Genomic DNA, 27,077 nt, shown 5'->3' with positions numbered 1-27,077 from the left:
ATGTTCATAACAAGAATATGATCAGTTTTCTTGTGTTGGAAAAGAACTTACATGGTAATTGCTTACCTATTAAATAGATTATCAGATGTCCACACCACTTCTCTCCACTATTCTGGTTGAAATTTCATTCTGATCGAGTCCAACTGTTCTTTTTTTTTTTTTTTTTCCCCTCAGATTTTCTCTCTACTTTAGTGGTGTCCAATTTCTCCCAGTCACTAGGGGGCTTCCACATTAAGGCTACTAGTACCACTCTGGATCACGTGACACCAGCCGACCGTATCTTTTCAAACTGCTCACTCACGCACCGATAAAAGGCAACTTAACACATTTGGAGGACAGTGCTATCCGCTTCTTCCGCTTGCGTGATCTCACAGACACCCCTGATTGGCTGTGTCAAACTGTGTATCACTACAGATCATGCATGACCATCAATATACCCTTCTTATTCTTTTTACCACCTGCAATCGATTCATTAGTAGCGGACACTCTCACACCACTCTTGCGCTACCACTCATGTACCTGTTTATTCTTCTAGCTGTGTACTATCCGCTCCTGATTAATTGATCGCAGATGGCATCGTTCTCTGTTCTGATTTTTTTAAAAGGGTCAGCAAATATGCTTTGCTGGCTGTTAATATACCTCGGCAACCAGCCCAAATATACTCGATGTGTGGGAAAACACTGCTCGTATGAACTCGAAAGCTTCTGTTATACCAAAAAAATTAACGATCTAATAGAGAACAAATCAAAAATCCCTTGGGGTAATGGATGAAACCTTTATTTGTTTTATGGGTAGTTGGTGGTTACAGCTACAGACTGTTTAACACTATGAATATTATGCATTTTGAAATTAAAAATGTATATGTTTTAACCTATTCATGAACATACTCATACTCATAGACTTGAGTATGTGGACCTTCTTATACTGTATATCCATTACTGTTTAAAAATGTACGTATTATCATGACCAAAGGCAGCACGGTGGCCCAGCAGGTAGTCTTACTTGGTAATAATCTGCACTAGGTTTCCTTAATTGTCTCTGATTTCTTCCCAACTCTTTTAAACTTGAATGTTGCTTGATTACGTTAAATTGCCTTAATATGCATTTGTCTGTGTGCTTACTGTATGATGTACTCTGATGGACTGGCATCCATAATAACTAGCTAATACTATATGCCATATTTTATTGTTGTTTGGAGAAATTAAAGATTTGTGCTGTGGATAAAATTATTGTATTACAGTGACAAGTCAGGCTGCTAAAAAAATGGCTTATTTTAACAAGGATTGCAGACATTTTAAGCAGTAAAGTCTGTAGTTTCTTTTTATTCTGTTTGTGTGCATCAAAGAGGCTCGCTTAAGCGTATTTTATAATAGATGATTGTTTCCTTTCAGAATTTCCAAATGAAGTGATGAGATGGCAAGTGGCACAAGAATGGTTTGTTGTAAGAGGAGACAGTTATCAGATGATAGTATCTTGTTGTCTATCAGCAGCAAGTATAACACAAAGTAGGTGTTTATTGGGTTGCCAGAGAGATAAGTGCTACATTAACCTGGCTTGTGTTGTAACTTGGGTAGATGTAGCTGGAGTGGCAGATTTATTGTTGGGGGGTTCTTTTTACAAGAGGAATGCTAGGTTGCGAAGCTCAGCCCTGAGAGATCATCTTGTACTGTTTATAAAGCTCAAGCCTTTTTTACTAGTCCATCTGCATTTTTCAACTTGTTGGTCTTATTTACTAATATTGCGTTTGTCATTATTATCATTCCTGTTGTGTTTCTTCATTTTAGCATGCTTTCTATATAACGTGATCTGGAATAAATTTATATTATTAGTATTTGTCTAAAAAGAAGTCACAATTTAATGGCTTTACTCTTGAGTGGATTTAATTAAATCTGATTACCTCTTTTATAAGCACTTGAGATGTACTGCTATGAAAGATTATTGCTTGAAGCTGCAGGGTTTGTAACTGTGATTTTCCATACTTCCAATTATGTGTGAGCCCCTGATGTCACTCTGAAAAACACCCAAATATTTTTTTTTTTTCATGCCTTGAGAGGATGAGCGAGACATAATGGTGTAAAAAATATTTTCTTAAACTAACTGGTGGGCTCAACTGACTGGAATAACCAAGTCTATTGATGCGTTTTCTGTTTTCTTCGTCCTAATATCTATTTTTATTTTTTTTCTAGTGAGAAGAGGAAGCTCCAGGTGAATATTGTCAGCCCCATTCAGTGCAGCATGAATGGTCGAAAGTGTTCCATCGTGGTGGAGACCAAGATCAACCAATCACAACCTGACTTTACCAAGAGCCATTCAGGCTACATACTTGCAGTGCCAGGCAATTAATTGACTGAATGTAAGCCATACTGAATGTGTTAGAGAAAGTAGTTTCTCTACAATTGTACATCTAGAGAGTAAACACCATGTCTCTAAATTTCACATTTCCACTTGGTATAATCATGAAACACAGGATAAATGATTTTAAAAATAATAATAATAATTCTATGTGATTACAAAAAAACCTCCTTGGAAAGTGCATCAGTAAAATCAATGATGCCAGGGTAGATTTATTTAATTGCACTTTCAGCCAAATGAAGGGAAAACTATATGCCATATTTATAAAGGATATAAAATGCAAGTCTTAGGAATACAGAAGGAATATTTTGATATGCTGGAAAGTGGGTTGTTTTGTTTTTTGTTTTGTTTTTTGTTGGGGAAAGAAAATATTTTTGTTTTGATATAGCACTCATTTGGGATCCAGTGTCGCTAGAGTATAGCTTTATGAATATTACAGATCATAGTGGCCATATAGAAAATATTTAGACATATTCAGCATAAGTTTTGTAGAAGGATGTGTTGAGCATATCCAGAAGCTTACTGAGTGCTCAGAGAGGAGCATTAAAATCTCTCATAACTTAAATACTTTTCCTGCATATTTTCAGGTGTTGTATGTGGATATCAGGATATCTTGCAGGTGTTGTATGTGGATGCAAATAGAGGAGATAGTGAAACACAGTTAATATAAATTATATACTGTTTATATACAAATTCCAAGTCACTTGTAACATTCTGCCAAGATAGGCATTTTTTATTCTTTTATTTTTTTTTTACGAGTTTTTTTTTTTTTTTTTTGCTATATCCATAGCTTAAAGTGTAGCTCTGCTCTGGGGGGAAATTAAAGGAAGCCAGACTGTTCATTTTTCAGTTCTGCACCTGCTCATACTTGAAAATATATTAATGATCATAACTTCTTCCTTGTGCAATAATAATTTCTAGCAAAGATGTTTAAAGCTTATTTTTACATTTCCAAGGAAAGAGACAGTTTCAAAGACGAGAAAGTTGCTGTTTTTTTCCATTAAACTTTCAATACTTAATGTAAAGCCTTTGGTTATTCATAATAACTGCATCCAGAGTGTGTATTTTAGTGGAAAATCCCAGGATGTCTGCCCTCGATTGAAAAGTGGCTGAGGAAAGTAGTGATAAAGTACTGAAGAAATGTGCTGCTGGTCATTTCAAGCAGAGCTGCATAAATCAGTTTTATAATTACCATTTAGTTCCTGGGGATTGATGGGCCAGCACACGTCTATAGTATAATATTCACTATGCTGATATTAATATGGTCTAATTGTGTATACTGTTCAGCAGCACTAACTTTACTGCCTAACAGTCACATTGTTAACATTTATACGTCAGCTATAAGTGAGTTGCTGTGGCTTAGACAGAAAAAGCATGTAGCGTTTAATGTATTTTCATCATTGGCTCTTTTTTTTTTTCCAGCCTATTCAATCTAATTGGTTTCTTTTTCTTAGATAGCTTTGCATATAGAGGAGATTTGTTGATATCCAAATATAATCTAATCATCATCTGTTTTAATTTCTAATGTTGTCAAAGACAGACACAGTATATACAGTACACATAGAGTATCCCTAATAAATGTCAACTCAGACACACACACACACTATCTGGTATAAAGACAGCATTCTGCTAGCATGCAGATTCTTTATCAGCCAGGTGCTAATCACCAGCAACTTCCTCTGCTCAGGAGTGAAAATCCAAGCCAGAGCTTTATAATCTAACACTAATTTTAACATCCCATCATTTTGCCTTCTGCATTCTGAATTAAAATGTGGTATATTTTGTCCCTGATTTCATTTGTTTTTGTTTTTTTCCCTTTTTTTTTTTTTTGATTTTTCATTTTGTGTAGACCCCGTATGGATATCAATTAAGAAATCTTTGTTTTATTTGATATTCATTACTCTTGGCTGTGTTCAGAAAGTAGTACTGTACTTTACATGCTTAACACTTTCGAATCCCTTTTTAAAGTTGTTGAAATCTTGTTATATACACTATTAGTCTTTAAATATAGCCATCATCTTCTCTTTGTTCAGGTCATCTTTATGGGGTCTTCCTTGTTGTGAATTTTCATGATTTGGTTCAAATACCGCATAGACAAATATGTTAGTTTCTAGTTCAGATCTGTATAATTTTGCTCTTTCAGCAGAAAATGTATGTGCCTAATTTTATATTTCATTTATTTAATTAATTACTGTACTTGCTTAATTTTGCTATACGTAATTGAACCAAATGAAAGAAGAATATTATCAATGTGCATTTTGTCTGCTTTATTGGTAAATGGACTGACTAGGGCTTTTTGAATTGTATATTAGTTATCTTTTGCTCAAGTATCTGACAGTTTTAGTTTTGTCATCCAAACACTAAAGAAAAGAGATTTTATTTTTCAGTTTATAATTTCTTACTGTAAAATCAACATGGGTTAAAAAAACTGAGTAACCTGCGCTATTTTGTTGCCTTATTTTGATAACGGTAAACCATTGGGAATATGATATATTGTAAACCAAATCTCACTGCTCAATAAACCTCCAGTGATATACGGTGATGTTTTTTGTTCTCGGTGTAAAATATTGTATGGGAAAACTGCTGCAGGATATAAACAATATGAATCAGAATGTCTGCACTATCGTTGGCTGATCATTTAGTCTCATTGTACATTTAGGTCACGCAGCTTATTCTAATACTGCTACTCTGAACCGTCTCACACAACAATAACAACCATTTTACCAGTTTTGGATTCAGACTGGATGCAGAGAAATTGATATTACACACTTGATCAGTTTCAGTGCTAAAACAATGCTTCCAGGCTAAGCTTCAGTCATGTCCTGGCTTGAAGAACAACCTGTTCAGTGAACTGTGATGCATTAATCTTATACTATATTTGATTTGCATTCTTCAAAATATTATAAAGTTTAGTCGTTTTGAGGTTTCTGTTTGTTCTGATCTGATTTATAACCGACTAAGACCAAGATTATATTTATTTGAGTTAGAAACGCAAACTTATTCCACTGACCTATTTATGCATTACATTTCTAAAAGAAAGAAAAAAAAATAGTTCAGTATAGTAGTTCTTATCTTTTTGAGACATAAATGATGCTACAAAATAATTCCAAATTATTATTCCGAATTGTAACTATAGGTTGTAAATACAACGGTTCATTTTAGTCACCAGCTCTCCCTCACCATACAACATCTGCCAGACTGATTTACAATGGATCTAATTATGATGCCATCTCTCCCACCCAGAGAAGGCTGTGGCATTGATGGAATTTGAACGTGTGATCTCCCAACCATTGTGCGACCTCTTCTCCACTGTGCCACTCAGGAGGCAATAAATACAGGGTTTACACTTTGATGAAAAAATGACAGCCACACGGTTGTTCATCTTTAACGATCAGTGCATGTTTTTCCATCACAGTACAAAAATAAATAAAAATAAGCCAAACTAAACTGAAAAAATCTATTACAGCAACAGCTTGTTTTGTACTTGTAACAGTTTAATACCCTGCCCACCCAAGTGTCAAGTACCAGCCCATGTTGGTTTCTCATCTTAAAAGCATTGCCTTACATTGTCCCCAGCCCCCATAGGAAAAAATACCGTACACACTCTTCTATACAAATGAACTCTCATTCTCACGCACACATGCAGTCATTGAGAGAGCCTTTCCTTTTTTGTTTTGAAACACTGTTTCTTTTTGATCTACAAAGAAATATATCAAGATACTGAAAAAAAATTAAATGTTCTCATTTCTTTCTTTTAAAGTTGTAACAAATGACAAGCCATTAATGTAATTGGGGGGAAATGGCACATTATTGTGATCAGTGGTAAGTGATGGCAAGCAGGCAGTGAAGGGAACGCTTCTGTTTTAGTCCCCAGGTTCTGAAAGCCCCTTCAATTTTTCCCAAAGTAGTAGTATCTGGAGAAAAGTGCAAGTCCTTATGGCCTTATTGTCCTTATTTGACTGTAATATCTGTCAACTCATTGCACATTAACAACCACTTGTCACATTCTCCTCTTGGTTCCGTTATGCCCTCTGTCACACACAGCAATGCAGCAGCAAGGGCAAGTATTCATACAGTTCCCCTTCCATCCATTCATCTTCAGTTCTCAGTGGTTAAGTGGTTTGGGAAAGCCTTCAACCATCATATCACGAGAAAATAGCCAACATGGAACAACATACTGTACAGATGATGAGTAACACTTTTCCTATGTCTGTAAAGAAATATTCTACTGAAAGAAAGCATGCGTAATTTATCATTGCTGAGATGTATAGAAAGATCAACTTTGAGGTTTCAGTCTAATATTCATAATGCAATTGCAGGTTTCAAAATTACAGCAAGGTTTTTCTGCCCTAATAAAAAAAACTGACAGGATGGCAATGTCAGTTATCCATATTTAGAACTAATTCATGACATAATTTATTATTAATAGTATCACATTATTTCAGTATTCACTCTGAATAGAGTCTCTCCCCTGATCAACCATTTCATTGTCATATCATGCCTGAAGATCCACATCAGATTTTTTAAAACAAAAATTCTCCTAAAATTCTTGATGAGGATTAAAACTCATTCACGCTTTAATCATTTTCTTCATATTTGGTTTGTGTGCATGATGCAATTTCCCTCTCAGGCTTTCATTATCTCCAGTAATTTTACATGACATAAAATGCCAAAACTAAACTGCCTGTGAATGATTATCTCTACTACCTTTCTTTTATTTGACTAAAAATGTGGAATATCTGGAGAAAGAAAGGTTTCGGGTACTGTATTTCCCTTAGACTGAAACCAACAGTGCCTCTTAGTTGCACATATGAATACCCTTGGTGATCCTCAGATTTGTCATTAGTTATAAATGAAGCTCTTAGATGGAATATCCCTAGGTAAATCCTTCAAAATGCATCAACCACAATCTTCATTTCCACCAAAGGTAACCAGGTTTATCACAAATCTCCTACATCTAAATGCTACATCATGTAAAAGTAGCCATTGTACTAGTCATTTACACGATACAGTAATAAACTTTTAAATACAATGGATGTGCTAAGAGAATAAATAAACAACAATAAATTAAGACTGAATAGATATTCTTACTTAGAATTAATGAACCATTAATTGCCCCCTTTGGTGTATTTTTTAGACCTACATGATTTTCATCAAAGGTATGGCACTGGTTATGCAAAATTTACATTATGATTTTTTTTTTTTGTCTATATGGATCCTTGCCCAACTAGACAGGGAAACAATGGGACACAAAACAGAAGATACTTTGTACAATCATGGCTCACTGTAGCAAGCATAGCTAAATAAACGTACATTTTGTTGAAAAAAAAAAATGCATTCCCTAATCGCAGATGCAGTTGGTGCTGAAGATTGAATGGAAGTAAATAAATAAAATGTTTTTACTTTCAAAAACCATACAAAATTGCATGGCTAACATGCATTCGGTTACATTTCGGAGTAAAAAAGAAACAAGTAATGAATAGAGTCCCAGAGTTGCACTGCAGAGGAACTTAATTCCATATTGATGAAAATAAAGTAGGCCTTTAACAGTGTGCCTAACACCTTTTACCTCATGTTGTCTTTGAAACCCTGCTGTGCAGTGCTGCCACATTGTCAAAATTCATCAATAAAATATATGTATAACTGGAGCTCCTCTTCTCCTTACTGTCATCACAAGACATATTTATATGCAATGCTACTAAAGCCAAAGTGTGTTTTATTTAATGAGCATCCAATAGAGTGGCTGCAGTGTAGGTTTTGATGTCCTCTGCCTTGTAGTCACGGTTTTAGTCCTCACTTTCCGCAGCAAACCAGTATGGTAAGACACCATTACACAAAAGGCAGTGCACATCTTCAGTAGTCTGTGGCCACACAGGCCTTCATACACATTCATACTTGTAAATTGATGCTTCTACTCCTACTGTTTTTCTTGCTGTGTTTTTCCATTTTGATCTTCTTGATGTCTTTAGATTTTTTGGTGGGTGAATTTAAATATTAATTATACAAGACTACTTGGGTGCACCCAAGTCTGGCATATTTGCCCTAAACCATCACCAAATACGATCCTGGTGAAACTTTGAAAAGTAGATTGGTAAAATTCAGTAGCTTTGTCAACATCTAAATCATGCCAGTGATCATTCATACCTCCTTAATGGGAAATGTGTACTGATTTAAAATGCATTCTGGTAATACAGAGACTGCTGACTAGTAAAACTTTTGGAATCCTGTTTGAAAATGCCAGACTAGGGTGCAAGCCCGCTTTATACTCTTCAGCATTCCCTCACCGGTCAAGCCCAATGAGTAAACGGCTCCTCTCCTCTTCCTTCTGGCTTTCGTTCTTGAGGTCTGCAAACACCTGGGTGAAGTAGTGTGGGTCTGAGTTGATCTGCAGCATCTTGGCACTCATCAGGTTGATTATGGACAGGCAGCGGTCCCAGAAGGTCTCCTTCGAGCTTTCCACCAGGAATGGCTTGAGAGGATAAGAGATTTCGTTGCCCATGTAGGAGTAGGACAAGTAAAGACAGGTAAGAAGCACTGCCTGCAGCTCGTGTTCTGTGGCTAGTTCTGAAGAGACCACATCTCGACAGAGCATGTAAACAAAGACAACATTAGCTGGGGTGATGAAACCTTGGTCCTGCCAGCCTTGCAGCAGCAGGGAACGGTCCACACTGCGCAACCATAACACTGGGTCAGTAGGAGAAAGGTGCTTGAGGCGGTAGCATCTTCGACAAAGGAATTCACCAAGGCAGCGCAGCAGCTCGCTGGTCGAGGCCTGAACGATCACCCTCTTGGGTGTACCAGGAGCCACACTAGAGTTGGACACAGGTGCTTTCTTGAGAGATGAGACCACATTGTTTGAGCTTTTAGAGCCTTGGTTGGATGGGCTTGACTGCTCCTGAGTGAATGTGGAAAGGTTGGCACAGGATTGTGACTTCTTTAGGTTCTCATTGTTCAGATGGGTGACATTGTTCTGGTATGTTGTGTTGGGTTGCACCTTCTTAGAACCCTTTTTCTTGGTTGAAACAGCTACTATCCGCTTCCACGGTAACACATTTATGAGTGAGTGACGCTTCAAATTCTTGTCTTTGGCATTCTTGCTATTTTGAACCGCAGTGTATGGACCAACTGTGGCTGGGCCATCCTCAAACAGGGCAGCCTTCCGATAGCTGGGAGACAGCGACAGGACGGTTCCCATGATGCCAAAGATAAATGTGCCACACAGTCCACACAGAAAATGCACAGAATATGCCTGAGACTGGAGCTGAGGATCTCAGCTTGATGCTTCCAAAATTGGGGACCCAGACACCAGGCTTAGTGTAAGATCGGCATCAAAATATGATCTCGTGTTCAGCCTAGACAACAATAGTGTCTGGGTGGAGAATGATTGAAGGAGCTCTTTTCCTCCTCCAGGATTCTTTTACTCCACTCCCTGTAGGAAATTACATTTAAAATTTATTAAGTGTTCACATTTTCAATGAATGAACATCATCATTCTTACAGATTTTTTTTTAAAATTTTTGTAGTGATATCTAAACACACAGCTATTTTTAGTTATAAATGGTATTGATCTAAGGTAAGATATTACATGGACAACCACTTAACATATGAGCAAGATGCAAGTATAGGGTATCACTGGGTTGTTTTTGTCTTTGAGAATACTGGGCCTAATATGTAAGAGATACCGAATCTAGATATCATGCTCGGAATAAAAAGGCATTAAATAGTACAGTGGATCTAATAATTGCTGACTCACTGCTGACTTCGTATATGGCTTTTAAAATATTATACATTTTTATTATTGTACAGCAAATTTCGTTATTTGGGTATTTCTGTTAAAATCTGCACCAAAAAACAAATCCCTGTACCTCAACACTGGGGTTTTAAAATAAACCTATAAAGATATGGGATTGCTGTCTAAGAGAAAATTTATGTCCTGTGCCATGCCATAAAATTCACCAATAATAACTGTACGCTTACAATATAAGTAATTATATACGATACAACACCTTAACTTCCATTTGGTAATTGTACAGTTTTATAACTGTAAAATTGTAAAATTGTGTTTTTTTTTAGAGAACAAAGACTTTGTTGATTTTTATGTTGACATCTAAACAATCTGCAATATAAGAATATTTAATTTGATATTAATGTTGGAGGAAGGGTTTAAGCTGAGGAAAAGTGATAATTCGAACAGTTCTGCATCATCTATGTCTGCTCTCGGGAATAGGCAGCTCGGGCTTTATCCTATTGTATGAGCTAATCCGTTGCATTACACTAAACATTCGGGTTTGTGATGTTTATTAGTAACTGATGACCTGCGGATGGGCGATGAGGGATGAGCTGCGGCTGTCCAAGGTTCTGAAAATGTGCCGCGCTCATAAAACCCTCTGATGGGTGTAGGCCTGCGGATATTCCCTTTCCTTCTAGGCTATATGTTTTTCTTCACAGCTCATCAACCATCAGTATTCGGTAATATTTCTAGCAGCCAATGTTTACAGTGAATGCAGTAAAGTCAAACTGAGGCACATTCAAATAAATCGGGCTATTAGTCTAACAGATTGTGATCTTCCATTTTTACAGTTCATTCGACATCTGGCTGATCTTAGCCTTCTGTTTATAGCTGTAATCTATAAGAATATTCAGTACTTACCGCCCGATGTTGCCCACCACAATGTGAGAAAACAAGAACTGCAGTAATGGCTGCTTCTGTATATCCTTTAATATGCTGCGCATCAAGGTAATACTCGAACAACCATATCAAGGAATGCGTTATTAAATAAATAAATAAATAAATAAAAACACGGATAATGTAATAAAAAACGAATCCAAAAAGAAAATGGCGTTAACAACAACAAAAAAATAAAAACAAGGAGAATCCGTACAGTCTTCCCAGAGGTGTGGGCATGCAGTCAGTGATGTGCTCGGGTGCTTATGCTGGTCTCTCTCTCTTTCTCTCTCTCTCTCTCTCTCTCTCCCCCTCTCTCTTCCGATCAGAGATGCTGAGATGGAGGGATGAAGCAGTGCTATTGGTCCGAGTTTCACCTCAGCTTTGTGCTTTACTGCAGTGATGGAGCGCCTCTCTGTGCTCTGTCCCTGCTCCTGCTTCCACACAGCTCCACCCACACACACACACACACACACTCTCTCTCTCTCTCTCTCTCTCACACACACACACACACACACACACACCACAAAGAGCTTTAACAAAACCAAATAATATTCTCATCTGACCCCATGCAATGCGTGCTGTATTTTGCATTTCAACAGTTTGCTCCATAATGGAAAAAATATCATATCTTATATATAGGGATTGGACCTGTGATTAATATGTGATCATGTGAAGGTGAATTTCAACATAGTATAGCACAGGTTCTGAGCTCAAGCAAACTCACGTGATCTCAATCAAACACGTGATAGCGTGTAAATAAATATGGTAAATAAAATGCCCCTCATATGGAAACGAATGACAGGGGAATTGGAATTTATGTTTGTTGTTGGGTGGGTGGATTTTAAAAAATCACAGATTTTTGTAAGAATCACATGTTTAAATAAATAAATTATGTAACAAATAAACAAAAACAGGTGTAAATGAACAAATTGTGCAGTCACATAAAATAAATAAATAAAATAAATAAATTATTTGTGTGAGAAATTTACATGTAAAAAAAAAAAGTTAAAAATCACATAATTTAAATCACAAAATCAAATGTGAAAATAAATGATCCGTTTGAAAGCAATCATATCTGAAAAAAAAAAAAATTACATTAATCGTGTGAAGCCTATATGATTCTAAAATGTAACTTGGGACCTATTGTTTCTCCTATAACATTGCAAGTGTAACATTCCAGTTGAGATTAATCATAAGGTCAGAGACTGTGTACATACTTAAATATCATATGAGGAATTTATTATGGCTTTCTTAAGGGTTCTAACAATACAAACCTTTTCTTAAGTAGTTCCCTAAAAGTATATTATAGTGAACTATAAATATCTTTAATGGGTTTCACCATGTTCTACTTTTTTCCCTTTCAAGACTGGTTTTTAAGTCTGTAGTTCTCAAGTGAGATTTTTTATTTTTATTTTGTTGCACTGGAAAAATTCCCTGTTATCAATACTATTTGATTCAGTAATCTAATTAATTCAGTTATTTCTATGTCATGTACGGAGAGTTATATGGTGAATGATGCTGAAGTGGGATATGTTTTTTTTGTGTCACACAAAAAAATAAAAACAAAGAGGGTGCACATCACATTTATATAAAGCTAAAGATCTCCGTAAAAATACTTAAATGCATAAAATAAGGACATTTTTGATAGTTATACAGGTGAAGATACACAAGATCAATATTAAGTGTTGAGTTGGTGTAATCTAAACCTAAATAGGCCTATATATACACATAAAAAGTACAAAAAGAAAGGTGCTAGATTATTTTCACAATGTACAATGTATACAGAGATAGAGAGATAAAATGATAAAAAAATAAATTTGATGAGATTTACATTGTCATAATTTATAAACCAACTCAAAACTTAATATTGATATTGATATCTTCATCTGATATATATATATATATATATATATATATATATATATATATATATATATATATATATATATATATCTGTATTTTGCATTTCAAAATATATATATACTGTTTAGTATATATATATATATATATATATATATATATATATATATATATATAAGATGAAGATATTAATATCAATATTAAGTTTTGAGTTTTGAGTTGGTCTATAAATTATGACAATGTAAATCTCATCAAAATTATTTCTTTATATATATATATATATATATATATATATATATATATATATATATATATATATATATATATATATATATATATACTATTACTAAATATTTTGCTATGTTATTTATTGAAATCTATATGATAATATTATGATGATATTATAGTAATATTGTTACTATTGTATTAATATAATATACATCATTCTATTTTTCTTTTCATGAAATATGTATACATTTTGGCTGACTCTGTATAGATAGATAGATAGATAGATAGATAGATAGATAGATAGTCTTAGTAACATGATAAAAAATGATCACTGTATATATTTATTTAATCAGCCTAATAATTAAATAGATGGACTATGTTCATATAATAAATTTATATAATAAATTCATATAATAGGAGGCCTTGCCTGCACTAAATGTGTAAATATCTAATATAGACTAGTTGTGACCACCATGGACCATCATGTGCTCACATTTAAAAAAAAAAAAAAAAAAAGAAAAAGAAAAGTGTTCGTTTAAGGCTGGAATAAACACGCCAAATCAATCTGCACGACTTGTATTGTGAAATACTATTATACGACCAGAGGAGGACACCATGAGGCACTACAGCCTCCAGAATGCTCTCGCTCCTGATTACATATTTGTGCTTCTTTTCGCAAGGGCTTGTGGGTAGGCAGGTTTTGAATAGGGAAGATGGCAGCCGCGGCAGTGGTTGAGTTTCAGAGAGCTCAGTCTCTTATTAGTACGGACCGAGACGCGTCTATTGATATTTTACATTCAATAGGTAAGTCGTTGTAGGTATTTGGTAAATATTCAGTATTTTCATTTACAGCTATATTTGCGATTGGGTGGTAGTCTTTCCCCGGGCGCGAGCCGGCTGAGGCGGTGCTGACTCACTGCACTGTGTAGCCGCTGTAATCATGCTAACAGACTAGCCCTGTACTCCACGTTAGCTTAGCCTGCTAACCAGCGCACTGCTCAAGGCCGCGATGACAGAGATGATATTTAGCTAACGCTGTGTAATGTGAACGCAAAAGAGCAAACGTTATCTGTTTAGTTACGTAATTATCAATCTTTTCTCACATTTTGGCTGTTCCTGTGACCGATTAAGTGTCTAAGTTACACCACAGCAGCTGCGATTGTTAATTAACTTCTACTGTACCGGGTTTTAGAGAAAGACAGAGGATGCTCTTGCATTCTGATTTAGCTAGTCAGCTAGTTAGCTTCCGAGCTACCATTTTAGATTTGCGCTAAACCTCAACAGCAGCGGTTAGTGCTAACGCTACTCAAACAGGGAGCGTGAGTCCGCGGTTTAGTTAAAGTTTAACATTAATTAGGGTTATAACGTTAGCTGAGTAACGCTTGTGTTAGGCATGGTCAGATTTGTTGCTTGTCTTTATATTTTGTCTTGATAATGTCAGTACATAGACTTTGACTTTCTGTAAAAAAGCCACCACTTTAGTTTCCTATATACAATATTAAGCCGGTAAAGTAAATGTCAGCTAGCTAATGCTAATGTCACTAAATGAGTTAGCTAGCTGAATAACTCGACAGCTACCGTTAATACACTAGATGGTTGCTGTGTTACAGTTTCTCGTCTTAAACGTGAGCATAACCACTTGCTGATTTGACTATCTCTATATTCAAAATTCACAACGTACTGATATTGGTGAAATAATCAAAAAAGTTCCATAGTTAAGGTTTTTGTTTATAAGCTAAACAAAAAATTAGTGCCATTACTTTAAGCACGGTCTTACCTGTACTCTTATTTTAGTGTTTTTAACTGCCAGAGTTTCCGGTGTGCTTAAAGTTGCACATGTATGGGTTAGGTTATTATTGTTTATTGTTATTTGCTTATTTCATTCTTCCAGTTATGCTTACACTATAAACAATCACCTAACTTCTGCGTGATGCTTCCACAGTCAGGCGAGATGTTCAGCAGGATGATGAAGAGGCGGTACGTGTCAAAGAACAGAGCATCCTGGAGCTTGGCACTCTCCTGGCTAAGACCGGACAAGCCGCAGGTAAGATTCTTCACCCTGGTATCAACACGTGTCTTCATCACTTCTGTTACAACAACCTTGGAGATCAATTCTTTCGTTGGTTGTTTTTCATGATTTAGCAGCAAGGGTGCACGTTTACTATGATACTGGTGTCATGTCACTGATCCTGGCACCGTCAGTGAAACTTACCCGACGCTTTTGCAAAACATCAGCACTGCTTTGAGACAAGTTTTGTCAAGATCTGTGTTGTTAGTTGATATGTGTTTACGCCATAAAATACTCTGGTAGATCAGATGAGATGAGTTCAGTCTAATTCTCTTCAGTGTTTTAGGCCGGTCTCAGTATTTGGGAAGTTAGTATTAAGACCCCATATGTTATATGAGTGTTCTGATCAAACATCAATATAATATATGTTATGTATGTCTTTACAGAGCTTGGAGGGCTCCTGAAGTTTGTTAGACCTTTCCTGATCTCCATTAGCAAGGCTAAGGCAGCACGATTGGTGCGCTCTCTGTTGGATCTTTTCCTGGACATGGAGGCAGCCACAGGACAGGAGGTTGAGCTTTGTCTGGAGTGCATCGAGTGGGCCAAAGCAGAGAAGAGGACATTCCTTCGACAGGCTCTGGAGGTAACTGTTTGCTATATACACTTTGACTTTGATGTAGAGAGGCTGAGCAGTATTGTAAGATATAAGAAGACTCGAGTATGATTTATCATTTTTGTCCAATAGGCTCGTTTGATCTCGCTTTATTTCGACACTAAGAGGTACCAGGAGGCTTTGCAGTTGGGTGAGTAATGTTACAGAAAGTTTTTTTTTTTTCTTCTTATAATGCACCTTGATTAACGCATGAATTTTGTAGGTTTTGTAATTGGGCAAGTTCTGTGTCTTCCCATTATTCCATCTTATATGATTCAAGTTTGTTAATAAACATTAGTTATGAACCATGAAACTAGTGCAGTGTAAGTCCTTGCTACATTTGAGTGTTAAGGAATTGAAAATTAAAAAACATTTTTTAAATAATGCAAAGATTTGTTAAATAATCTATTTTATTGTTTTTCAGGCTCCCAGTTACTCCAGGAGCTAAAAAAGATGGATGACAAAGCTTTACTGGTGGAAGTTCAGCTGCTTGAGAGTAAAACCTATCATGCACTCAGTAACCTGCCCAAGGCCAGGGCTGCCCTTACCTCTGCCAGGACCACAGCCAATGCCATCTACTGTCCACCCAAACTTCAAGCAGCTTTGGACATGCAATCAGGCAAGTCTTAAACACATACTGCATGGACCTTAAAGTTTGCATGGTCATGGTTGAACATTGTAAATATTATGATTTTGGACTGCATTCATAAGCCCCATCAGTCTTGATAAACTTTCACAGTAATGTTTTAATTCTTTAAATTATGATTATTACAAGCAAATTTTATTTAAATAATAGTTTTTGCACTTCATTAATTTAAACCCAGAAAAAAATTCTTCTTCACTAGTGTCTCAATCAAAACAGTAACAGTGTGAATTAAAATATGTAAAAATACTTTGAATTTGTATTATGTCTAATATTAATGTATTAATATATGTTTTTCTAGGCATTATCCATGCTGCTGAAGAGAAGGATTGGAAGACAGCGTATTCCTACTTCTTTGAGGCTTTTGAAGGCTATGATTCCATCGATAGTCCCCGGGCCATCACTGCGCTAAAATACATGCTTCTGTGCAAAATCATGCTCAACTTGTAAGTAAAAGGGCAGCCTCTTTTAAGCATGTTTAAATACTTGAGGCCCTCTTGGAAGCCTAAATTTTATGTTTTGTCTCAATGTAAGTTTTGTAGTGCTTCTCCTCTTACAAGTTTACTTTCTGACTCGCAGAAATTTAAGAAAAAGTATCCTGTCATACACAAACTTTCATTAAATGTATGGAAACATTATAAAGAAAAGAAGAGCATGGAATAATGGCATATTTAATGCCTCAAGTCAATACACCTCGCTTGTCAAATTGCTACTCAGTTTAAGAAGCCTTGCATGTCACATGTAAACAACTGGTACTATGTTGTAAAATATTTTAAATTGTCATTTTTCACAAAAATGTCTGAACAGTGCATGGCCCAAGTGACACCTATACATGGCGCTAACCATTCATAAGAGACAAGCTGCAAATAAGATTTATTTATTTATTTTTATTTTATTTTTTTCAAATTGTTGCTTTTTCGTGTGAATGTAGCATCATACTGTTGGCTAAGTCAGTACACTCCTGAAAATCTCACTTTGTTTTCTCAGGCCGGAGGAAGTCCAAGCCTTGATCAGTGGCAAACTGGCCCTGCGTTATGCTGGGAGACAAGTAAGCCTTGTTTCATGTCAATATTTAAGTGCTTTGTTGCATTGTTTTCCTATATTTGGACAGAATGTGCATTGCTTCTTTTCTGCCTTATCTGTAACAGACAGATGCACTAAAGTGTGTAGCGCAAGCCAGCAAGAACAGATCATTAGCAGACTTTGAAAAGGTAAGACTTGCTGATGGCTTGCATAGACAGGACTGTTTATTCATTTTTTCTGTGCTTATTGCCTAAGCTTGTTTCTTGTGCACGTCCACACATGAAGGCGCTGACTGAGTACACAAAAGAGCTGAGGAATGATCCCATCATTAACACACACTTGGCCAAACTTTATGACAACCTGTTGGAGCAGAATCTTATCCGTGTCATTGAGCCCTTCTCCAGAGTACAGGTAGTGCACACATAATAAATAACAAATTTACAAAATAATCAACAGTTTATACAAGCTTATTAATTAAATGGTTTCAGCAGTAATGTTGTTGGTGCATATGACATAACTTGAAGCTATAACACAACTCGGATCCTGTTTTTGTTAGTTTTGTTTGGTTTTATTGGTTTCTGGCTCTGATGGTATTATTTTGTTACATGTCTTTTTAGATAACACACATATCAGATCTCATCAAACTCTCAAAGGTAAGTTATGTATCTAGCTTAGGCCATATTAGGCTTTTATGAATTCACAAATTACTTGTATGTTACTGATATGAAATGAGAATCTTCTTTTTTAAAAAAAAGTAGAAGTTGACATGTGACAACCTTTTGATCTTGTAAACCTGGGAGCTTAATTATTTTGTCCTTTAGGGTGATGTTGAGAGAAAGCTGTCGCAAATGATCCTGGATAAGAAGTTTCATGGTAAGTCTTTCAATTAAATTCTAATTAGGGTTTTTTTCCTTAAATAAATAAGTTAAGCAAGTTATTTATTATTAATTATTAATTCAACATTATTAATTACAGTTTTTTTAAATTATTGTTATAAAATAAGTTTTTATTGGCACATGCACAAGCTTTTGGACACATGACTATTACACTTGTATTCGGGTCTTTTCCCAAACTGTTTTCCCACTGAGACCGAGAGGCCTAAACCTAATTAGGTATGACGGTGCACCTGTGCACAGAAGCTTCATAGCTTTGGAGTCATACATAGCAGTACTAGAGGTTGCACACAGCACAAGCATTTAAACTGAGCTGTACTTCGGCAGAAAACAGATAGTAATGGGAATTTAAAACAGTTGAGTACAGTGTGAAAAGTATTTTAGAAAATAGCGAAAGTAGGCGATTTAAGTAGTAGGATTTAATCTGAGCGGAAGATAAGGGAGATGAAGACCAGGAGGTGGTGGTAGAGCAACATGGTTGATGCCAACTCCAGTAATAATCACCAAGAAGAAGAAGAAGCAGTTAACTCTGTAAAGTCAGGATTTGCTGCAGTAGGAGCCCTCAGAACACCAACTGCACCCCAGGTCTCCTCACCTAACATCGGTGACTGATCTCACTACTGGTCTTGGCAAATCCTCACAGCCACTCTGCAATATCTAGTGCAAAGTCTTTTCAAACCAATGGAGGTTAGATCAGAAAAGGAGGATCAAATCTGAAATTTTAAAAAATACTAACCAAACATATATGGGTGTGATGTTTAGATGTCTACAAACATTTGTAACATACAGTGTAACTTGGCGCCACCCCCCCAGCATTGTGGATATGTTTCTCTTTATTTCAGGAATTCTTGACCAAGGTGAAGGGGTCCTGATCATATTTGAGGAGCCTCCTGTTGATAAGACCTATGAGGCAGCCCTCGAAACCATCCAGAACATGAGCAAAGTTGTGGACTCGCTGTACAACAAAGCTAAGAAGTTGACATAGGTTTGTTTCTAAAATCTTACAGTGCTATTATATCTGATTTATAATGATTGTAAAGTTATAAGTCTTTATTTGTCTTTTGACCTGGAGTTTGATTTAGTAATTTATTCTTCTATCTCTCCTGCAGAACAAACACAAAAGGATGCTGCTCTGCAGAATGGATGTGTGTGAGTGTATGTCTGCATGTGTGTGGCCAACATGTGGAACCTTTTTTTTGTCACGGCGAGAAGGGACAATTATAGAGTAAGAATCACAAATTTCAACGGGATTCACTTGTTCCAACTGAGTTTTTAACTCCTCTTTCAATGGACAATTTCATCCTTCTCTTCTTAATTTTGATGTTTTTTTTCCTCCCCGATGTATCTCTCATCGGCCAACATGGCCATCAGGGAATATTGTACAACTACAATAAAGTCTCATAAAGTCACCGTATAGCATTGTATAACTCTTCTACGGTTTAAGTTACAGCCTCTTAAGGTGCAATACTGACCTCACTGTGGGTAAAGGGGGGACTGTGGGTAACTGTGGCTGTCTCCATTAGTCCTTATGGGAACATTTATTATCCTACATACAGGAAAAGATACCATTAGGAAGTGACATAACCAGGCATTTATTACATTTGCATGGTTAGGGCCTTAGATAGATCTGTAGCAAGCACAGTTGCCAGCAGTCAGACCAGTCACAGCCATTTTGTTCAGATTATGTATTATACAGTTTAACATTTGCTCTGGCAGTATACTTTTCATTATACACATTGTCTTTAAATCTATAAACATGTCTGCTGTATTAAGCGCCCTGGAGTTGTCCTGTTATATAAAAAAAAAGCATTACAAATGCTAACGTTTGACTGCAGTAGAAATAAATTTCTTTTTATTCCACTGAACTTTAAAAGCTCCATTATAAAAGTTCCTTCTAAACAGAGTGTACTTTCACCAGAATCTGCATATTTTTCTGAGATTTCTTTTCCATGTGTTAAAACTCAGATCTCATTTGATTTTTTCTTTGTGTTGTGGGAGTGACACAGGCCAGACAATACGTTATTTTTACAGATTTTTTTCCAGGTTAAGATTTCTTGCATGTCTTATGTGATTTATTTGAATATTTTATACTTTCGGAAGTTCATGCTTGCTTTTGTACCTAAAATGGTAAGGTGTGCGTGAATACTTGTAGATATCCTGGAATACAAATCGCCAAAAAAGTTTCACTTTAAGGTGTTAGGAATTGATTTGCTCATTTTGCTCACTCTCTATTGGGATGTGCATTTTAATTTTTTTTTTTTGTAAAGAAAAAAAAAACATGACTACTAAACATGTGGTTACTGATCAATATACCAATTAATATTTTATCTTTGTGTGGAGGGCTTTTTTTTCATCATGGTAAACAGTGTAAGCAAAAATACAGGCCTTTAACATGAGCGTTAGACAGGATAAATTCAGTAGATGAATAGATGAAATTTGAACTGAAGCATACAGCTTCTATATCATGCTTTGATTGCTATCATTGATTCCTATTAAATGAAACAACAGTAAAAAGCGTAGGGTTAGAAAAGCAGAAGAGATGCTTATTTTGTACAGAACACTGAGCAGACCAGTTATCTATAATCAGATCACCTTTCAAACATATGTTCTATGATGAAATCAGTATAAAATTTAAGTGATTCTTTTTGACCTACATTCATCTAGTGTTTTAGATTAATTTAAATTACATCAGCTATTGCTGGTCACAAACATCTGAATCAAATGGGAAAGGCCCGGTGTGTCTAGGCCATGGTGTCTAGACATATGTATTTATAAAGCAGCATTTGATTAATCTAAGTATCTTTTGTCTAGTAGTTAACCTCACTTTCATGTGTACCTGGAGACTGCATGTCACATTCTGCTGTAGTGTGGGTTGATAAACTTTATTCAGCATATAAATGTATGTATTCAGCATTAGACCTAGTCCAGTCACTGCTAATTTGTGTAACAGTCCAGCAGAGGCAATGGATCAAGTGTAACTTCTTGCAATTCTTTAACAACATTTTCTGAATGGGGAAAATCCACTCTTATGAAGCCTTGAGTGAAAATCGAAATGAATTGCTTCGTAACAAGCCAAGTCATAACTTGTGTCCTTTTTTCACATAAATGTCATGAATTAACCAGCAGTCCTGATCAATACTGTGTTTTCTTAGCATTTTTAATAAAATATGAAAATATGCATCACAATAAAAATGTTTGGGACAAATGTGGGGAAATGTTTATGATAAACATGTAACACAATGACTAATTTTCAAAAGCTGGTTGTCCTTAAGTGTTTTATTCCACTTATACTGTGACATCAATTTGTCTATGCAATATAGACAAATGGGTGTATGCAATATGTATTCTCTTCGTTCAAAATGCTATTGTATCAGCGACATCCATGAGACAATTTTGTTCCAGCATTAACTAAGAGAAGCTTCTTTAAACAATCAGTTCTCTCTTTAAGGCAATAAAACAAAGTAAAAAAAAGGCAACTTATGTTCTTGATAAATGAGTAAAAAAAAAAAATCATGGAATTAATTTTGCTGAGTCTAGAGACTTTGGATAAATGTTAAAGAAACAAACTGATTTTCTTCACAAAATCCTTTACCTATATCACGAGGGTGAGTCTAAAATAATCTACACTCCAGTTATATTCAAAATCCTGTTGTCCTATCAGAACTTTCTGTTCAAGGCCACTGTCTCTCCAGTCACTGCTGTACAGGTGTGAACATGTAACATCAGTTCATTTGTAACTGCAGTGTGAGCAAATGTGCCTTCCTCACTGTGATTTGCACGAAAGAAGAGCAGCATGCCCTGGATTCATCGCTATGAGCCTGAGACTGAACAGCAGAGTATGGAACAGAATCGTCCTTCTCAATCGCAGACCAAGAACATATTCAAAAGTCAACCATCAGCTGGAAAATCGATGCTAACAGTTTCCTAGGATTCTCAAGGGCAAATATTGGAACATTATCAGAAAAAAGGTTCAACAATCAACAGTAATTTTTACAGTGAGAGCTGAAGCCTGAACTTCAGATTTGATGCAGAGGACTGATAAAAAAAACTCAGTTTTAATGTGTTAAAGCATCCCTATGCTGCAGATCTTGCTCCATCGGACTTTTAGCTGTTTCCGAAGAAGATAAATTAATTTATTTTCAACAATATTTTTATTGATTTTAAAACAGGGATATTACAGGGTAGACATGTAATGTTTTAATACAGAATTTTAAAACCTCCTTATAAATCCCTATAACACCCACCCCACCCCTCCCTAGCTCCAAGCCAGCTTTACAAGTATAAGGCAAGGGTAGATGCCAGGCATAACAAAAAAGGAGAGAAACTAAAAAAGAAAAAAAGACCTGGAGGTGAAAGTTTTGCGTACAACAACAACAAAAAGGGAAAAGAAAACAAACAAACAAACGATTAAATAAAAAGGGAATCAAACTATAAATGTATATGAAAAAAGCGAAGGAAGGGCCCCCACACCGGTTGGAATTTTAAGTCTGAATAACGGATTGAGTAGTGGATCTTCTCCAGGGACGAAGATAAATTAATTTAAATTAATTTAATTAATTTTAATAAATTCTATAGCCAGTGTGCAGAATTTTTTTTTGACTCGCCTTCGTATTTGTGTATAAATGATTTAATATGACAATTAAAGTCAGCCTAAATTATATTTTCTGTAGAAATACTAGTGTTAAAGATTGAACATTCAAGCCAATACTTTTCTGTTCATCAACGCTATAATTGTTTGGAGACTTTTATTTTGAAGTGATACAGAGGCGGAAGTAGAGTTAGTGCTCCGTGTTCAACCTGCTCGCGGAGGATCAGACTAAAGTGGAAGAGAGGTGTTCCGCTGTCATTGCAGTAGAAGTTCACAATGGCAGTGCAACGCCGAGGAAACGTTAAAACCGCAGACACAAGTAGCATTGAGAAAAAAATTAAAAGGTAATAAATTTCTTTCCCCTCCTGCAGCATGCATCATTGAGTGACACAGTCCTTTGTGCTAAACCTCACCTGTGTGGAGTTTGGGTTCAGTCCTGAATGGCTTCCTACACACTGGAGTGCACTAGTGCACCAGCCTACATGTAGTTTGCATAAGGGTGCCTGTACTATGCATAACACTGTTTAAAAATAATTGCAAGGGTTTTATATGCTCTACATCTCTAACAGATGTGTATACAGTGTGTGTGTGTGTGTGTGGAAGAGATCAGCAGTGTATTAGATTGTGGCATCTTTTTGGGACAGGGGGATTGCACAGAGACAGGCTTCATCGTACAGAGGGTTTGCTGCTGTTCTGGTGGCCCTGGTTGGCACATGTGCCCTGCTGACTTGGCTGTGGTCCATCTGGACTAATGACATCACGCACACTATGGTTTCCAGAGGGGAAGTACTTACAGAGCCCAGAGTGTTCATGATCCAGTGCTCTGAAGATTATAAAAAATACAAGCACTTCCCAGGTATTATCGCAAGCATCTATTTTATTAATATTATTTGCCTTTTTTGTCAATTTTTGCTCAAGCCCTTTTCTAACACACTTGACCAGCTCCATTAATGTCTTCTGAAGGGACGGGGCCTGGATTGCACTATTCATGCATTACTTTACTAATAAATTGGTACCAGCTTATGAATTTAATCCGTTTCAGAGGCGAGCTTTTAAGGCGAGAATTTGTATTGTATTTTTCCATAGGAAATAATGTAAATGCAAATAATCCTTTCTAGCCACCCAAAGGAATTTAGCCAATATTACCAATTTACAACACTATAACTAAATTTTTGCATATAAAAAACATTAAAAACATGGAAATGTAGTTAAATATGAAATAAATAGACACAAGGCAGGGTGTCAATCCATTGCAGGGCACACACACACACTTCGGGCAATTTGCAAATTACAGTGAGCCTAATCTGCATATCAGCGGATTTCTGATTCCTTTTGCCACTGGCTGCTGAAAGTGGCTTTGTTTTCTTCTTGCTCCTACACTTGAAATCATGTAACACAGCCACATAATGGGTTTTAATAAAGATTTGCATTCCATGACTAATACTTTGCTAAATATTTTTTTGACTCAACAATATTTTTATTGATTTTAAACAGGGATATACCAGGGTAAACATGTAAAGTTTCAATATACTATAGATTTTATGACCCCCTTATAAACCCTATAGCACCCACCCCACCCCTCCCTGACTCCAAGCCAGCTTTACATGTATAAGAAAGGCTAGACGCCAGGCATCTAAAAAACAGGAGAAAAATAGAAAAAATATATACATATATATACACATACATACATATATATATATACATATGCATACATATACACACATACATATGGAGCTGGAAGCTTTTTAGTTCTGCATGCAAAAAAAAAGAAAAAGAAAGCTAAATATTTTTTAAGGCAAAAATACGCAAGGCCGAGTTTGTAATGCCGAGGTGTGTATGCCGAAGTACCACAGTACAACATAAAATTATGCAGCATAAGTATTTGTATATTCTTAAACATACTGTATACTAAGACAAAGGAAAAATGGGGTTAAAAACCAGGAGTGAAACTCAATCACTCACTCATTATCTATACCCCTTTATCCTGTATAGATCATTCTAGGAGTAAATTTCATCTCAGAAATCAATAAAATAAAAAGCACCACATTTGTGGTATGTGTAAATAGACCTGCACAAGCGGTAATCTATAAGCAAGACATATTCAACTGTGTTAAACTGTGATAATAATAAAAATAATAATACAAATAAATAAAGGTAATACGCTACATTATTACCAATAACAGACCTGACACTTTTACAGAGGATATTTAATCTAGAGATGTGCAAGGCTTAGTCTGTCTAACTGGTGATATCCATTTGTCCTGTGTTTTTCTAAATGTTCCACCAAATACAAATAAAAGCTGAGCTAGTGTAAAAGAAAAATCAAATCAGAAAAGAGGGTGAATTTGTTCAACCTGATTAGGCAAGTAAACAGTGTTTCATAGAGAGGGTGGAGGTGATTAAAGATAATTAAACTGTTTGTATTGTTTTGTCTCATATTTTATAATTTATTGAAACCCTCACTGACGACTGCAAAATTATGCCATTATCCAATCAGCCAATCATGTGGCAGCATTCTCTGTGCAAAAAATAAAATGATGCAGATACCAGGTTAGAGCTTCTGTTAATGGTAATAAAAAAAGGGGGAAAGGTCTGAGACAGTGGCATGGTCGTTGGTGTTAAATGGAATGGTTTAAGCAGTTTAGTAATTGCTGCTCTCTTCGCATTTTCACACACTACAGTCTATGTGTGAACAAAAACATTTATATTTAGGCATTTTGCCGATGCCCATACCAAGAGGACTGTGCTCTGAAGCTTCTGTTATTGGATAGATCTTTACACTGGGTTACTAGCTTACTAACTAAGTACCATCTAAGTTTTTTTTCGGGGAGGGTTTAACCTAAATATTAAAGAAACAGTTTCTAAAACCACTGTATGTGTAGGATTTTAACTCAAACATGCACTCTTTACAACTGTGGTGAGCAGGAAATCATCTCAGGACTGTTTAAGTCTGTTTTTTTCCCCCTCCTCTCCTATAGTCTTCAGTTGTTCAATTGTTGAAACAGATTAATCTGGTACCAACATCCATCCCATTGATTAAAGCACACACTGTTCGGATATTTGATATGACACTTTGCTCGGGCTCTTGATTTTTATCCGCAGGATTATTATGCATTGGGACACAGCATGATTGGCTGATTAGGCCACTGTGTGAATGTGACCACTCTGAACCACTCCTTCACAATTTAAATCCTGCAGGGTCATCTTGAAATATGCCTGAGTCATCAGGGAAGAAAAAATAAATTGATGGAAAAATCTGGTGATTCAGTATATTATTTTTTGGGGGCATAAACCAACAAACTTGTATTATAGGCACTAGCCATGATGGATGCACCACTTCAACTGCCTCTCTTCTTACCCAGAGTTTCATCACTCTGGAACTGGGTAAATCTGGACTCATCAGCCCACCCCTTTATCTAACGCTCCACGCTCCATTCTTTATGCTTCCCAGCATATTTATGCTATGAGCCTCTTCTACTGAATAGCCTCATAGCCATTTTTTTAAGCTACCCAACTGTTTAGTTTGAGTCCCTTGAGTTATCTCAGCATTGTGCACCGTTTTTATGGTTTGATTTTACTAAGCGGTTATCTCCCATCATGCTCATTTTCTAACTATTGCACATTTTGTCCTCAAACATGCTGGTACATCGCTATCCTTCCGTTTTTTCATAATGCATTTTTCAGTTCTTAATCTCCTTCTCATTCTCCATAGTTGTTTTCTTTTCTTAATGCAGGACAGTTATTTGACCTTACTTGACCAATTATTTGAGTAACGTGTTTGCCGTGACCACAGGATATGTCTTCTGACATGGTTGTTTAAGAAATGAGAAGCTACTCACTGCATCAGTTAGGGTTAAATAGCTTGGTGCAGCTGAACCATATTAATCATCACCACAGTAATGATCTAATGGAAAGCTATTTGCTTAGTTAAACTGGTGGTGACACTTTTTACTGAAATAAAAGTTGAAAATACTGAAAACAGGCTGCAGTGCACCCGTTGTTTACACTAACCTCTATAACATTAAAAAACATTAACATTAATAAGACACAGGTTTTGGGTTTCCCTTGTTGCTCCTTGGGGCATGACTGTGGTGTCTGTCACCAGGAGGTTGTCAGCGGATCCTTTGGGTGATGTGGGTGGCAGGGTGGGGCCTTTATGGAT

General features: G+C 36.1%; 4 protein-coding genes across 5 annotated transcripts in view; 3 read left to right on the top strand and 1 right to left on the bottom strand.

Moving 5' to 3' along the window:
* myo1d (myosin 1D) overlaps positions 1 to 3,371 on the top strand; it is a 73,764-nt gene extending 70,393 nt beyond the window's left edge. The window contains exon 22 of the mRNA XM_053511618.1: positions 2,187 to 3,371. Within this exon, the coding sequence (XP_053367593.1) occupies positions 2,187 to 2,343 (157 nt within the window). The 3' untranslated portion in view covers positions 2,344 to 3,371. The remainder of the gene's footprint in view (positions 1 to 2,186) is intronic.
* A 2,379-nt stretch (positions 3,372 to 5,750) lies between these two features.
* cdk5r1b (cyclin-dependent kinase 5, regulatory subunit 1b (p35)) lies at positions 5,751 to 11,280 on the bottom strand. The gene is made up of 2 exons (XM_053510911.1): positions 11,003 to 11,280; positions 5,751 to 9,781 (listed from the first exon to the last, which is right to left on the bottom strand). The coding sequence occupies exon 2, from the start codon at positions 9,545 to 9,547 to the stop codon at positions 8,633 to 8,635; it is 915 nt and encodes a 304-aa protein (XP_053366886.1). The 5' UTR covers positions 9,548 to 9,781; positions 11,003 to 11,280; the 3' UTR covers positions 5,751 to 8,632.
* A 2,491-nt stretch (positions 11,281 to 13,771) lies between these two features.
* Positions 13,772 to 20,192, top strand: psmd11b (proteasome 26S subunit, non-ATPase 11b). Its single transcript, XM_053512035.1, has 13 exons — positions 13,772 to 13,912; positions 15,051 to 15,152; positions 15,563 to 15,759; positions 15,862 to 15,919; positions 16,193 to 16,387; positions 16,713 to 16,857; positions 17,399 to 17,459; positions 17,560 to 17,622; positions 17,720 to 17,845; positions 18,052 to 18,087; positions 18,256 to 18,307; positions 19,170 to 19,312; positions 19,437 to 20,192. Exons 1-12 carry the CDS (start codon positions 13,822 to 13,824, stop codon positions 19,310 to 19,312), a joined length of 1,269 nt encoding a protein of 422 aa, XP_053368010.1. The 5' UTR covers positions 13,772 to 13,821; the 3' UTR covers positions 19,437 to 20,192.
* Positions 20,193 to 23,129: 2,937 nt separating this feature from the next.
* The window catches only part of uts2r2 (urotensin-2 receptor 2), a 22,620-nt gene continuing 18,672 nt past the window's right edge, over positions 23,130 to 27,077 (top strand). For both annotated transcript variants that reach the window (XM_053512048.1, XM_053512047.1), the window contains exons 1-2: positions 23,130 to 23,259; positions 23,560 to 23,771. In XM_053512048.1, coding sequence (XP_053368023.1) covers positions 23,192 to 23,259; positions 23,560 to 23,771 — 280 coding nt within the window. In that variant the 5' untranslated portion in view covers positions 23,130 to 23,191. The remainder of the gene's footprint in view (positions 23,260 to 23,559; positions 23,772 to 27,077) is intronic.

Source organism: Clarias gariepinus, chromosome 14, assembly GCF_024256425.1.
Source record: "Clarias gariepinus isolate MV-2021 ecotype Netherlands chromosome 14, CGAR_prim_01v2, whole genome shotgun sequence".
NCBI classification, from domain to species: domain Eukaryota; kingdom Metazoa; phylum Chordata; class Actinopteri; order Siluriformes; family Clariidae; genus Clarias; species Clarias gariepinus.
The sequence above is the reverse complement of the archived record's forward strand: the minus strand, read 5'-3'. Positions and strand labels throughout refer to the sequence as shown.

Bases quoted from the DNA above. Each gene is read 5' to 3' on its own strand.
- psmd11b (XM_053512035.1), top strand. From the start codon at position 13,822: ATGGCAGCCGCGGCAGTGGTTGAGTTTCAGAGAGCTCAGTCTCTTATT. The intron at 15,760-15,861 runs GTAACTGTTTGC...TTTGTCCAATAG, and splicing joins TCCTTCGACAGGCTCTGGAG to GCTCGTTTGATCTCGCTTTA. The intron at 16,858-17,398 runs GTAAGTAAAAGG...TTGTTTTCTCAG, and splicing joins TGCAAAATCATGCTCAACTT to GCCGGAGGAAGTCCAAGCCT.
- cdk5r1b (XM_053510911.1), bottom strand. From the start codon at position 9,547: ATGGGAACCGTCCTGTCGCTGTCTCCCAGCTATCGGAAGGCTGCCCTG.